The 14,133-nt window shown below is 41.0% G+C and overlaps 1 protein-coding gene across 3 annotated transcripts in view; it reads right to left on the bottom strand.

Moving 5' to 3' along the window:
• The window catches only part of MAPRE2 (microtubule associated protein RP/EB family member 2), a 142,766-nt gene that overhangs the window by 85,569 nt on the left and 43,064 nt on the right, over positions 1 to 14,133 (bottom strand). Inside the window, exon 1 of one of the 3 annotated variants that reach the window (XM_054985370.1) lies at positions 6,863 to 7,049. The exons of the other annotated variants lie outside the window; for them this stretch is intronic. Coding sequence (XP_054841345.1) covers positions 6,863 to 6,981 — 119 coding nt within the window. The 5' untranslated portion in view covers positions 6,982 to 7,049. Of the gene's footprint in view, positions 1 to 6,862; positions 7,050 to 14,133 lie in introns of those variants that run through there. 3 annotated transcript variants of the gene reach the window in all.

The raw sequence follows: 14,133 nt of genomic DNA, 5'->3' as shown, positions 1-14,133 counted from the left end.
ACTAGTAAAATCATACTTATAGCAATAATCCCTCAATATTTACAGCAATAGTAGTGAAGTCTGTGGTCCTTCCTTATCCTTTTACACATGGCTCTCTTGAGACCACTTCCTTACAATAAAGCCCTCCTATCTAAGTAAAAAGCCTTCTTGAATAATACAGTTTTGCATTGTTTGTGGAAGACTAGGAAAGTGAAGCTTTCCTAACCTTCGCTGGTAGACCATTCCATAAAGTGGGGGCCACCACAAAGAATGCATGTGTAAAGGAAACTGTTGATTTTGCCCATGTGCAAGGTGGCACCTGCAGAAGGCCCTGTTCAGATGAACAAAGCTGCCATGATGGGAGAAAGGAGGTCCCATAGATATATGATGGACCAAGGCGGTGAAGAGCTTTGTAGGTGATACCCAATACCTTGAACTGAGCGACTAAGAGTAGAATGGAAGTAATATTCATGATCCTCCTAGCTCCCAATAATAAACGAGCTGCAACGTTCTGCACCAACTGGAGTCTCCAAGTTAACTTAGAGGGGAGACCTATATACAGTGCATTATAGTAGTCAAGTCTTGATATTACCATGGCACGGATCCAGGTGGCCATATCATAGGGGGCCATCTTCCAGGCTAGACTGAGTTTGTGGAAAGCATTTTTTACAGCTGCTTTTATTTGCTTTTCAAGCAGTTGCGCTGGATCCAGTATCTCAAGAGATACTGACCCAATCAAATATGTATTTGGGGGAGGGTTTTTTTTGACAGGTAGCCAGCTGGCTAAAAAAGCCCCACCAAATAATAATAACTGTGCTTATACACCACTCTTCTAGACAGATTAGTGCCCCACTCAAAGCACTTGAACAAAGTCAGTGTTATTATTATCTTCACAATACAGCTAGGGCTGAGAGGACTGGCTTACCCAAGGCTACCTGCTGAGCTCACAGCGATAGTGGGATATGAACTAGCAGAGTACTGATTTGCAACCCAACTATATAACCGCTATGCAAATATGAATATCAGTGTCCTTGCAAGTATGTTATGAGAGTTTTTAAAAGTGTCTTTATTTAAGCCACTGTTTCCCAACCTCTAGGTTGGGACTCAAAAGTGGGTCATGAAGCCTCTGAAAGTAGGTTGCAGACCAGATCTCCCTAATGGCCACACCTGGAATTTGCATTGTTCTCTTTTTCTCCTCTTCCTCCTTCTACTTCTCCTCTTTCTCCTTGTTGAGCACATGGCCGTTTCCAAACGGCTCCCCACTGCTCATAACAACCCGGAAGATCGCGCAAAAAATGCGGAAGATCACGTTTTCTCACGCGAGATTTGCGCGACGTCACGTGATGTTGGGCAAATCTCGCACGAGAAAACGCGATGTTCCGTGTTTTTTGCGCGATCTTCCGGGTTGTTACGAGCAGCGGGGAGCCGTGTGGAAACGCCCCCTCACTACCATCTTTGTGTACCTCCTCTATCTGAGCATGTGTCCTCAAACTCCAGCTTGGTTAATAGAGGAGGAAGAAACGACAGAGGGAGCCCTCCAGTCTCAGGTATTTGACCTCAGGGGGAGCTTTGTGAACTCTCAACGCAGAAGAAGACTCTTTGTTGTAATCCTGTCTCCCCCACACGTGATAGGTTTTCTGGATGGACTGGGTTGCTACAATGGAGGCCTCTTAATTTCCCAACTCAAACAATCAGTAATGTGTGAGTTAAATCTTTCCTCTTATCACAAGGCAAGCGCTGATGAAAGTCTGCACTTCAACTGTTCTGAAGGTGGTTAAAGGTAGTATAAGTGTTAGGCAGGTTTGAACAAGCTTTTTTAGTATGTACCCTTCCATATGGTGCTTCTTACCCAGCCATTAAATGGGATCACAATGGGAAATCACACTATGAAGACACCGTCATGTTGTGAGTTTTGCGCAATTTTCTGAAGCATTACAGGCGTGTGAAAACGGCCCATGTCTTTTAAAACTAGGGGTGCTTTCACAGTTTGTACCATGCTAAGTGCCTTACATTGTACTAAGGTTGAAAACTAAACAAGAGCCCCATGGCGCAGAGCGGTAAGCTGCAGTACTGCAGCCCAGGCTCTGCTCATGACCTGAGTTTGATCCTGGCGGAAGCCAAGTTCAAATAGCCAGTTCAAGGTTGACTCAGCCTTCCATCCTTCCAAGGTCAGTAAAATGAGTACCCAGTTTCCTGGGGGTAAAGTGTAGATAACTGGGGAAGGCAATAGCAAACCACCCCGTAAAAAGTCTACCAAGAAAACGTCGTAATGCGACGTCCCCCCATGGGGCAGTAACGACTCAGTGCTTGCACAGGGGACTACCTTTAACTTAAGTGCCTCACACTGTACTGAGGTTGAAAACTAAACCATTTTTATATAATTTACCTGCATTGATACTACTTCTTTGTAAAGAAAAAAACGTGCAAACAATTGTACTATCTCAGGGCCAAGCTACACATGACGAATGACACTTGAATGGCAAGTGTATTTCTCCCTGCTCACTTGCCCTCCACTCAATCCACTTGCCGTTCAAGTGTCATTTGTCATGTGTAGCTTGGCCCTCAGTAAGCAGTGACATTTGACTACAAATGATAGCTATACACATTTTCCTACGTAGAATAATATCTCAGTAGAAAAAATCGTCATATGTGAAGGGGCTCCTAGAAGAAGAAACTTCAGTGCATAATTTGAAGCAAGGCTTTGATCTGCCTTTGGGAAACCAGTATCTGGAAACAGTATCTTCCATGTCATCCATTAGTTGGTATATTCACTGCATATGCATGCTGATTATTAAAGAATTAAGTAAACATACCCTTACGTTACTCAGGTGAGTAGCTCAGACTTTTAGGGGGGATTAGAGGAAGTAATGGAGAATAAGAAGGTGATCAAAGGCTACAATGTAGCTTCCATATGCAAAGACTATATATTTCAAAATGCCACCTGCTTGGGGTTCACAGTGGAGGAAATTGTGCCCTTTGTGTGATTTTTCTTGGTTCTTCAAAAACATCTAATTGGTCACTATAGAAAACAGAATGCTGAACTAGATGGGCACTGGCATCATAGTTCACATGGGGAGCTGAAAACCTTGGGCCAGTCCTGGATGAATCACAGTACCAAGTAGATTTGAACTTGTGGGTCACCATACCAAAAAAGCTGGGAACCACTGATCTAAGAAAATGCAAATTCTGCAATGGAAAAGCCATGACAGCTGCCCAGGCAGAGATTCTGAATCACTCACAAGTAATATAAACGCTCTACTGCAAACTAATGTTTTTATTTGTTATAGCAATCAATAAGCAACCATAGGTTTTTCAAGAATTACATGAATTAGAAAATCATCTTTATTTAAACCAACCCACCTTTCAACAATCTTTAACTGTCTTATTCTCATCAATGTATTTTAAGGCATGAATAATAAAGTAAAGCAACATTAATGCAAGAAGTTGTGCAACAGTTATATAACAGATGAGATGCCTGCACTGTTTTCATTTATAAGTCAATACAGAAGAAATAATATAGACTCATGTTAGTCTAATAGTATCCTGCTGCATCACAAATTGCTACTATATTTGTTCATTTTCATACAGAGGCTTTCATCTGTTGATCTTGGCAGACTTCAGAGAACCAGACTAGCTGAGGTAATGACAATTTCATGGTGGCTGCAAAGAATGCACATTGGTGAAACCCGACCTGATTAATCTACCACCTTCAGATCCCAGGTTTTGGATTATTCATGGACTCGGGATTCACCTGGTGTTCCCCACTTTTGATGGGGTCCAGCTGACTCTTGCTGACTTGGTTCAGAGCCTAGCGGTGATACATGATCCAGCTTCATTGCTAGAGAAGCAAGCTGATACAGCTGCAAAAAAAGCATTCTACCAACTCCTTTTAGTTTGGAAACTCTAATGACCTGCTCATGTGGATCCATACCATGGTTATCTTGAGGTCAGAATATTGCAATGCACTCTACATGAGCATGCCCTTAAAGACAACTTGGAACCACCAGTTGGTACAGACACCAGAGCTCTGCTGCTATTGCATGCTCAGTAGAAACTGCATTATCACTCCCTTTCTGCAGACACTCCATTGTTTACCAATCAATTACAATGTTCAATTCAAGGTTCTAGCTACCAGCTGCAAAGCCATAAAGGCACTGGTGCCACATACCTGTGGCACCACCTCTCCTGCTATCTTCTACTACAACAGCTGCACTAAACTGAGCAAAGCCCTCTGAAGTTGCCATGCAGCAAACAGATAAAATCAGCAACTGCCCACCCATGCCCATTCCATACTCTGTGTTGGCTCCCAGAGTATGGAATGGTCTGCCTGAGGCTATTAGAAAGGCCCCCATGCTTTATCATTTTGCAAAGTATGCAAAACATAAATGTTCAGGAAAGCATTCTTGCAGAAGGAGCAAAGCTGTCACTCAGTGGATCACTCAGGAGGTGACTCTATTAGGGAAAAAGTATTCCTTACACTGATTGTCTTGTTCCCTTAAACAGATATGTTTGCATGTGCTGTTATTGTTTTTCCTCTGTTCTACAATCCCAGACCAACTATATTATCAGAAATGTCTGCTGTTAGATTTAAATATTGTTTTATCTTGTAATCTACTTAGTGACTAACTGAAAAGTTTTTAAATTATATTTGTAATGCACCTTGAATCCCAGTGAGGATGACAGACTATAAATTAAAATAATAGTGATAATAATTTAATATTTCCCCATCCAGAATAAATTGAGAACGTTGATTTCACTTGATACTCGAGAACACTGAGCCCATCACCTATTCCAGTCATCATACTGGAAATGATACAGCATTGTCCAAAATACTCTGAAATGAGGGAAACGAGAGAATAAGTAAATGACCACTGCCCGGTATATTAAATAATGCTGTGACAAGGGAATCCTGCAACTATGAGTTAGGAAGTCAGGGTATAAATGATAAAACTCCTAAAAAATAATATCTGCAGTTAATCTCTTTCATGGAATATTCTATCACAACTAGTTCCACACAACGTAGTTTTTGGAATATTTTGGCAATCAGAACTTTCTGAATGAATCTCTGTATTTTTATCCCAATTATGAACAAATCCCCATTGCAACTATTTAAGAACTGGGTGAGGTCATTTGATATCTGCATATTATGCAGACTAGGTAATAATTTAAATTCATGGTGTCCTACATACACACACTTAAAAACAGATGGAACTGATTCTATGAACTGCACAGAACATAGTGTAAATATTAAATCTTCATTCTTTCTAAATCACATGTGATTGAACCATTTTAATCTTCAATTTTATATTTCAATAAGAAAGATTTGTGTTAATTTCTCTCAGAGGAACAGGTCCAGAAAAGAGAAACAGATATCAAAATTCTCACTCATTTCCATTCTAGTGCTGCAACTAAGAATGTTATTTTCAACGTCAGTAAAAAGGAGAATAAATAAAGATGTTTCTTGATTAGACAGGCTTAGGAACTCAAATAGTACAGACTAAATGTGTGTGTCATTCCACTTGAATTCCACAAATAATTCAAACATCAGTCTTAAAATGTTATTGTCACTTCACCAACTGAAGAAAAAAATCATCCTACATTCAGGTCTGTTTAGCTGAACTGACAGCAAACAGAGCAATACTACTCCTAAACAATATCCATATAAAATAGGCTATCCAGTACTCAGCTGAGCAAACACACTTCTTTTTGTTCCAGTGCTACATTTCACTACACATCACAGCTCAGCCAAATATTTCTGTTACAGTTTTAGGGGCAGTTTCATTTCCTGCAGCTTGCTCAATAGTATGAACTGAAAAAATGTGGTTCTAGGTGAGGGAGGGGCCAGGGGTGGAACATAATGAAGAAGATCCGTGTGAATGAATTTCATTATTCTTATGTCTGAAAGCAGGAGGATGAAAAAAGCCCCCCAATCTAGTTCCATTCTCAGTCCTATTGTTATCAGTATGGAGCTGTGCAAACAAACGATCTTAATAAGCTTATCTTGGGGAACATATTGTCAGATATGTTAATGCAAGGAAAGGGGGTAGGGAACCGTGCTGCCAAAAGGTACGTGCCAAGCCATTAATCAAAAACGCTCAGAACTGTGACAAAGAACCTAGCTACCATCAGCTACCATCCTCCTTCGCGAGCAAGAAATGCAATGAAAATTTATCACATTCAAAAGGGAGAAGGTCAGTGTTCCCTGCAAGAAGGCATAATCGACATGAGCAGACAAGGTGCTATGCCCTTTTAGAAACCGTTGCACAGCCCACCTTGTTTCCAAACCCAAGGAGGGAATTTTTTGGTGTACGCCTCGTACCCTGACCTCTGCTGTCAACCTTTCCGCCAATCAGGGTGCGCAGTTCTTACAAAGCTCCATCAATCTGGCGCTTCAGCATCTCAGGCTGCAGCTTAATCTAGAGGATTCCATTTTTCCTTCCACGCCGCCACAAGCTCCTTTTCCTTTCTTCTCGTCCCCAGCCGCCTTCTCTTGCGCGGTCCCTTGCAAAACTGCAAGCTGACAGCGGCGTTACAGCCCGAATCTTTTTGCACACACGCCCAGCCCAGGGCGGCTTGATTATGAATATGCAAGGCAAAAAGAGGAGGGCTGCAAGGAAGGAAGGAAGCCGAGCCCCTCCAAGACAGAGGGGGGCTGTTCACGAGATCATCTGGACAATGCAGAAGGCTCGACCAGCCAGACCACATGCTTAAGAGATGGAGCCGCGCCAGGTTCGGCTGCAAGCGCCGCTGTTTTTGTTATGCAATCGCCCGCATTCCCACCCCCCGCCGCCGCCCCGCTCTGCTGCAGTTTCCCATGCCTGTGTGTGTGCACGCACACGTCCGCGCACGCCCAGCAGACACGGAGAGAAAGGGAGCCGGTTACCTGTAGGAACGCTCCCCGCGGACCGTATGCTTCCTGAAGGGGATGATGGTGCCGTTATCCTGGATGATGTCGTTGTTGTTCTCGCCATTGGGGGACAGCGCTTGGGTAGGGCCAGGCATTGGAGCGCTCCCGAAAGGCCAGCAGCCCTGAGCCTGTGCCGAGAAGCTGGGGCGGGCGAGCGGGCTCTTCTGCGCCTGGGCTACGGATGCCGTCCGCCTCCCTCGCACCCCCTCCCCTTTCCTCTCTGCCCGCTGACGTCAAACAGCCGGGAGCAGCGCTCGGGCCACGTGACACGGCTCCTCGCCATAGCAACCAGCTAACTCATCAGCGCTCCTCGCTCCGCACAGGGCCCGAGCGTGGCCACACCAACGCCGCCAAAGAAGCGCAAGGGGCAGGCCTCACATCTGGCACGCAACGCACCAAATTTATCGCCCCCTCCAACGCAGCGCCTTCCTTTAGGATTTCCCTCCAGTCCCAAACTCGGTATTTGCAGCTGCTGATATAAAGAGGCCGCTTTTTAGATTGAGGGCGTGTTTATAGAGGTTTTTGCAACAGTGACGGTTTTATCTTTCCGTCCTCCCCATTTTAAACAAAAAAAGCAACAGGGAAGCATATGTCTACTCCAGATTTAAATTGCGTGCAACCACAGCAGCCGCGCTGTGATCGAGGACTGATGGGCGTAGACAAAAACATGAGACGTGACGCTTGGTAAAATCTAGGTTTAATTTTTTGAGGATCGCTTTTTGAACGATCGCTTTATAATAATAACATTGTCTGAAGCTTCTACAAAGCACAGCGTAGCGTAGGGGAAAGTTCTAAATGGGTAAAGGGATGGGATTTGCACCGCACCAGGACGTATATTTACACGGCTGTCGAATCATCTCTTTAATAGTAGATTTTCAGCGGAAGGGCAACATACATTTTTGGCATGCTGAGCACACAGACAAGCAAAGATGTTTGTATTCACCGCTTGCGAGTCATTGTCCTACATTACTAAGAAAAAAACCAATCAAACACCAAGGCTTTTTCCAAAGCTTCATAATCCACCATTATCTCTGCCTCTGATAATTCAGAATCAAAAAGAGTCCAGTAGCACCTTTAAGACTAACCAATTTTATTGTAGCATAAGCTTTTGAGAATCACTTGATTCTCGAAAGCTTATGCTACAATAAAATTGGTTAGTCTTAAAGGTGCTACTGGACTCTTTTTGATTTTGCTACCACAGACTAACATGGCTAACTCCTCTGAATCTATGATAATTCAGAGTTATTTTTGTTCTCCAGTATCAAAACCAGTCTCTCCTGTAATAATCCAAACATCAGCAACAGGGCATACAAGCTCTCATTTCTCCAGTTTTTCTTTAAGTTATTTATAACAGCTCCTACCCCTTGGATGTTCCCAAATCTTAGTTCTCTTAGTTCTAATTATAGAATGATATACCTCTTGCCCTTATTTCTTGGTAATAAAGGGGAGGGGCTGTTTTACAGTGGCCTGGAAGTCTGACTTTCACAACTGCTCCTGTTCCTAATAAGCATTTTTCTTCTTCCTGTTTCTGATAGAATCTGCTAGCAGGAAAGGAGTGCTCTCAGACAAAGTCTGTGCTAAAATCACCTTGAAAAGTTCAAATACATTTTAACAGCCTCAGGGCATTTACAGAACCTATTTGAAGGCTTTCTTCCTTTTGATATGCTTGCAAAAGGAGGGGGATGGGAGAAATAGAGGATGCAGTAATTTTGCAAGAAGCTACTGGCATTACCATTTTTGTTAACGGATCTTTAAATAGCCATGTTAAGTACTTCTTCCTTTTTGTTCACAGCTCATGAACTGTGTCTGTCAGTCAGGTTCCTTTGATCTCCAAATACCCTTGCATGCCAACAGTTCAAAGCTGGTTAACATAATGTAGCAAACAAATATTTGGTTTTAGGAAACATTTTAAATATCAGGAAGCAATAACCACCAAGGGCAAAGGCTTGAGAGTATCCAGATTACATCTTCAATTACAGTTGTCCTGCTATTTCTTCAAGCAAGTAAGCTTTTGCAGAGACAGTCAGTATTGGACCCAGATCTACTACAGACCAACATGGCAACCCACCTGAAACTATCTGCATAGACAGTTTCATTCAGATGAGAAGGGATATGCACCATTTCTGAAAATCCTTAGAGGTGGTTACACACCAGACAGTTACCATCAATGGCACACACACGGCCCTTTTGCACCAGGGACATAACTCCTTACTATCCCAGAAGGCCCAGCTTATCTGGGCCCTTTCGCACCTCTCATGTTCGGTTAATGTGGTGCCATTGTTTTTAGTCTGCACCATGTCAAAATGTGTCAGGATTGATGAGTGCTGGCGCTTTCATCACTGATGCCATCATCAGTGATGTCACAGTGCCAGTCCTTTCATTTTTTCTTTGTACATGTGATGAATTGATGCATCGCTGCAATGCTGGATCAATCTATTTCTTGGATTTCTCCCTCTCAACCCATCCGGTGCATGGATCCTATGCTAGATTTAAAAAAACAAATGAGTGGGAGAGGCAGGAGGGGCGGGAATGGAAAGGAGGGGACAGAATGGCTGAATAGACAACTGTGACCAGTCACAATGAAGTGGGCTGGCAGAAGGTTGGAGGGGGACAGAGGGTGGAACACTAAAAGAATAAAGAGTGTGCATGGGGAGACAGCTGACTGGAAAATGGATTTTTTTTTAAAAAAAAGTATATAAATGCTACCAGGAAAGCTGCGGAAAAGCCATAGTAGCCAGAGTGACTATTCATGGCAGCAAATCAGGTGCAAAAAATGCTGCAGTATGGGAATTGATCCGTCAAAATTGGCCTGTGCAGAAGGGGTTACAATTATAGTGGTGGTTCTAGATGATGTCATCATCTGGATTTCTCCTGCAGTTTCCTTGTTAAACACCCAATGAGTCTTCCATTATTGTAAAAGAGTGTCTTTCTCTATGGTTTTAAACACTTCAGCTTTTAAATTAAGAAAATGTCGACCCTCTTATGAAGGTGGAAAGCTAGCAGAGGAGAGCTGTCTGGAGTCACATGATTATCTGCATGTTGGACAGATGTTGTAGGTACATGAGCAGTGCAATGCTCTTTGGGCTCCCAGGAAACAGTTTGTTCCCTCAAATCCAAGCCTGCTGACCTAGAGAAACAGAGAGGCAGAGAAATATGTAGATGAGACTTTCAGGGTCTTGCTAGAGACATCAAAGTCCTTTGCTGACATATTTACTGTTATGACAGAGAATAAAGGTCCTGAGGCAGGAAAACATCAGTATGAGGTGAATGGAAATTATCCTAAATATTTTAAAAGCTATGTTTCACATGATGAACTAATATTTTCGAAATATAAAGTTCTGCCAACAAAATGCTGCTACTCACATTTATAAAACAAGAATAAAAAGAAAAACAAACACTCCATGAAGTGGTCATAGATCCAGAGGAGTTAGCCGTGTTAGTCTGTAGTAGCAAAATCAAAAAGAGTCCAGTAGCACCTTTAAGACTAACCAATTTTATTGTAGCATAAGCTTTCGAGAATCAAGTTCTCTTCGTCAGATGCATGAAGTGGATCACAGTCACGACACCACTCCCAGCCTAACTGGAACCAGAGATTGATCTTTCATGTTGAGGCATTGGGAGGAGGAGAATTGATGAAATCAGTTATTATCAAGCACACAGAAGAACAAGTCCTACCAAAGACGAATCAGTATGGCTTCTGCAAAGGGAAGTTCTGCCTCACCAACCTTTTAAAGCCATAAAGTTGGAAGGCACTTTAGACATCATCTAGACCAACCTTCCTCTAAATGCAGAGATATACTACTGCAGCATCCCAGCAAATGGCCATCCATCCTCTGCTTAAAGACCTACGGGAAGGGAGAGTCCACCACCTTCTGAAGCAGTCTGTTGCACTTCTGAACAATTCTTACCACTAAGGATTTTCTTCTATTATTCAGAAAAATCCTGCCAATAGTTCTAATCCTGACCTCTGGAGCAAGAAAAAATAAGTTTGCGAAGTGACGACAGCAATCTTGTCTCCCTTAATCTGTTCTTCTCCAGGCTACAGATACCCAGTTCTTTCAGCCTTTCCTCATAGGGCTTTCCAGCCCCTTACAATCTTGGGAACTCTGTTCTGGATGCACTCTAGTTTGTCGATATCCTTCAAATGAACAACCCAGAAAATGAATAGTAATTCCTATGAGGCCTGAGCAGTGTAGAATAGACTAGAACTATACTTTTGTTTCCTATGATCTGGATTCTATGCTTCTCTTAACACAGCTAAATATTGCATTACATTTTTGCAGTGGTATCACACTGCTGATTCATGTTCAGCACCTGAGTATTGTTCATGTTCAGAATCCTACTCGGGTCTACCACAATGGGTCTTAATCCCAGGACTGTGTTCTTAGGATTGCACTGTTGTAAAATTTCTGGAAATTTTTAAGTCATGAAAAACCACCACCACCACCCATTCTTTCCCTGGAAAAAAATTGTGGAAAATAGAAATATATGCAACATTTATTTTCCTATCAATCTTAAATTCTTTTTGCTGCTTTAACAAAATAAAATGCACCATTTATAACTTAGTTTACATATACAAACATATCAACTAGTATATTTAGGAGATTTAGGAGTATTAATATTTTAGTTTTCTATAAGTAAAATTGCAAATACACTATCCTGTCCAGAACCTCATACTGTTACTTGCTTTGAGGTTGGGTGATTGCTTTCCTTCCATCTAAGGAGGCCCAAGTATCTGTAATGTTCTATGGTGTTTGAAGTAGGTATTTCTTCTCCAAATGGCCCAAGACCCTCTCTGAGGGAAGAGCCTGCTCCTTTGAGAAGGCAATCAAGCATGCAGATAAAGATGAGCCAGTAGACATTATATACTTATACAAGCTGGCAATACTGTTGCCATGATTTGGAAAATGCAAAAAACTAATGATGAACTTTGATATTTACTGGTGCTGTTACGAACAAGCAACAATAAAGTACCAACTACCAAATTGGCTAATAGATACCTTGAAAATTATTAGGGGTGATGCTTAGACTAAAACTGCTGAAGAGTGCTAGGCACTATAGAAATAACATGTAGAATGGGCTTTTTTAAAAAAGAGAGACAAATATACATACACAGAGAAAGAAAATGAATTTTGGCTTTATTGATGCCATTGCTAGCAATTTCAAAAGGCACATATCAAACTGACAGTAAGAGTATGAATACAACATTTATTAGTCATTTTGATCAGCACTCAATAATCAACTATATTTCCTGGCAGATCGATTCCCAACAACACCTCTTTTATTCCAATCTTATCTTCAAAATTATGAAGGCAAAAAAGGGGGGGCAGGGAGGGAGATCTAGTTTTCCTTGAAACTCTTCCAACCACAGATTCAACTGAACCGCATGCAATTCTAAGAAAGGAGGGGAGGAACAATGTGAGATCCATATGGACAACAGACTTTTTGGCCTGGATGACATTTAGAATTTGGAAACACTGAACACTTCACAGATGTAGTTAATTTTACACACAATGCAAGTTAGCACTATATCTACAGTGCATCTTCTTGTAGGTTTCCTCCTCCCATACACATAGTTGTGTTCAAAACAATTCCCTATATATTGTGGACCCACTCACACAAAACACTGACCACAAACAAGCAGTCTGAATGCAGTTTTCTCTCCTGGGTTATTTTAAATATGGTAAATTAACCAATATTGTTTTAAGCACTGTAAGTATAGTTGGGAAAATATAATTTTTCCCATCAAGATTAATTGAAACCAAAGATTTCTCATCAAATATGAAAACCCACTATTAATTCCTTCAATGAACAGAAGAAAACTCTTTAAAAATGAGGAATCTGCTACTTTTGTCTGAAGATAATTAATTTCCCCTCCTTTATATAATGAGCAAATAACCTGAACATGGTAATATGCAAACATCTTTATTTGGCTCTTTTTTGCCACAGGAGGACTAGCAAGAATAGTAAACCAAACTGTAGCCCTGGATTGCATAAACAGAAGAGATGACAATCTAACTTTCACAAACACAATTCCTTTCTCAGGAAGAAAAAGTTTGATTCACTATCACAGCATTTTATATATATACATATATAACAAAACTTCTGTTTAAAAATTGTTTACAGATTAGGGCTGTTACTACATGACTTAAAGATTGCTCTTTTAAAAGCTTCAGGAAAGGAAGGCCATCTTCAAATAAGCTTCAATCAGTTTGTAATGAGAATATTAAACCTATATAGTCCGAAATTCTCTTCTGCCCACACCACTGTCTCTTCTTTTGCATTAAATAGCCAAAAAGTAGCTCAAAGGAGATTTATGCCTCAAAACATTCTATGAATGGCTGTTGTCTTACTCCTCCACTGCTAAGCTGTCTAGGCACATGTTCATGTACCCCAGATGCTGCAGTTTGGAGTTTTCATTCTATGATAATTAAAGATTGATGGCTGAACTCTTATGGCACAGTGAAGAACAAAAGATAGTGTCCTCAGATTTTTAAAAAATGTCTGATTGCTGCTTATTGTTTTGTTTACTGTTCGCTACTTTGTACATTTATAAAAACAACATTCCTGTAGAACTTAAATACCAATGAAGTTTATTTCAGTATTATTCTTGAAGAACCTGTCAGTCTTTAAGGAGCCACTGGAGTCTTGTTTTGCAGCTAGGAACTAACATAGTTACCCATCTGGATTCATCACTTCATATACTGGTTTTATTACATTACTCCAAACCATTCAAATACACAAGATATTTTTGGATCAGTAGAGACATCTCTTCTTTAGCCTTTCTCAAAGGCTGATTAGAACTGTAAATACATACCAGAAACTTGTACATTTATATGAGACTCCCCTCTCTGTACTTCAAGTAAGTTATCCTATATACTGAGTCAACGGTGCTTAGGGTAAGTTTACAAGCACTTTGCAAGGACAGATTGCCATCAAGCTAGTATGTGCATGCAAGAACTTAGATTACCTTTATGTGTAAAACAGGTGCTCATTGCATGTCTAAAAATAATATTAGTTATTAAAAAAATCCTCACCTGCTAGAAATGCACTATTTTTTTCTAATTCTAATTAAAAACTGGTGCTGATACAATGGCTAACAATAATTTAGAGCAGCACTCAATATGTTCAAATTTGGATTGGCTAATACACTCTGAATCAAGAGTAAATAAAACAGAAAATAAACCATCAAATCAAAAAGATTGGCTCCTAGTGATATTGAAGAAAATTTATGATATTAAAATGGA

The sequence above is a fragment of the Eublepharis macularius genome, chromosome 7, assembly GCF_028583425.1.
Source record: "Eublepharis macularius isolate TG4126 chromosome 7, MPM_Emac_v1.0, whole genome shotgun sequence".
In the NCBI taxonomy this organism is placed as follows: Eukaryota; Metazoa; Chordata; class Lepidosauria; order Squamata; family Eublepharidae; genus Eublepharis; species Eublepharis macularius.
The sequence above is the reverse complement of the archived record's forward strand: the minus strand, read 5'-3'. Positions and strand labels throughout refer to the sequence as shown.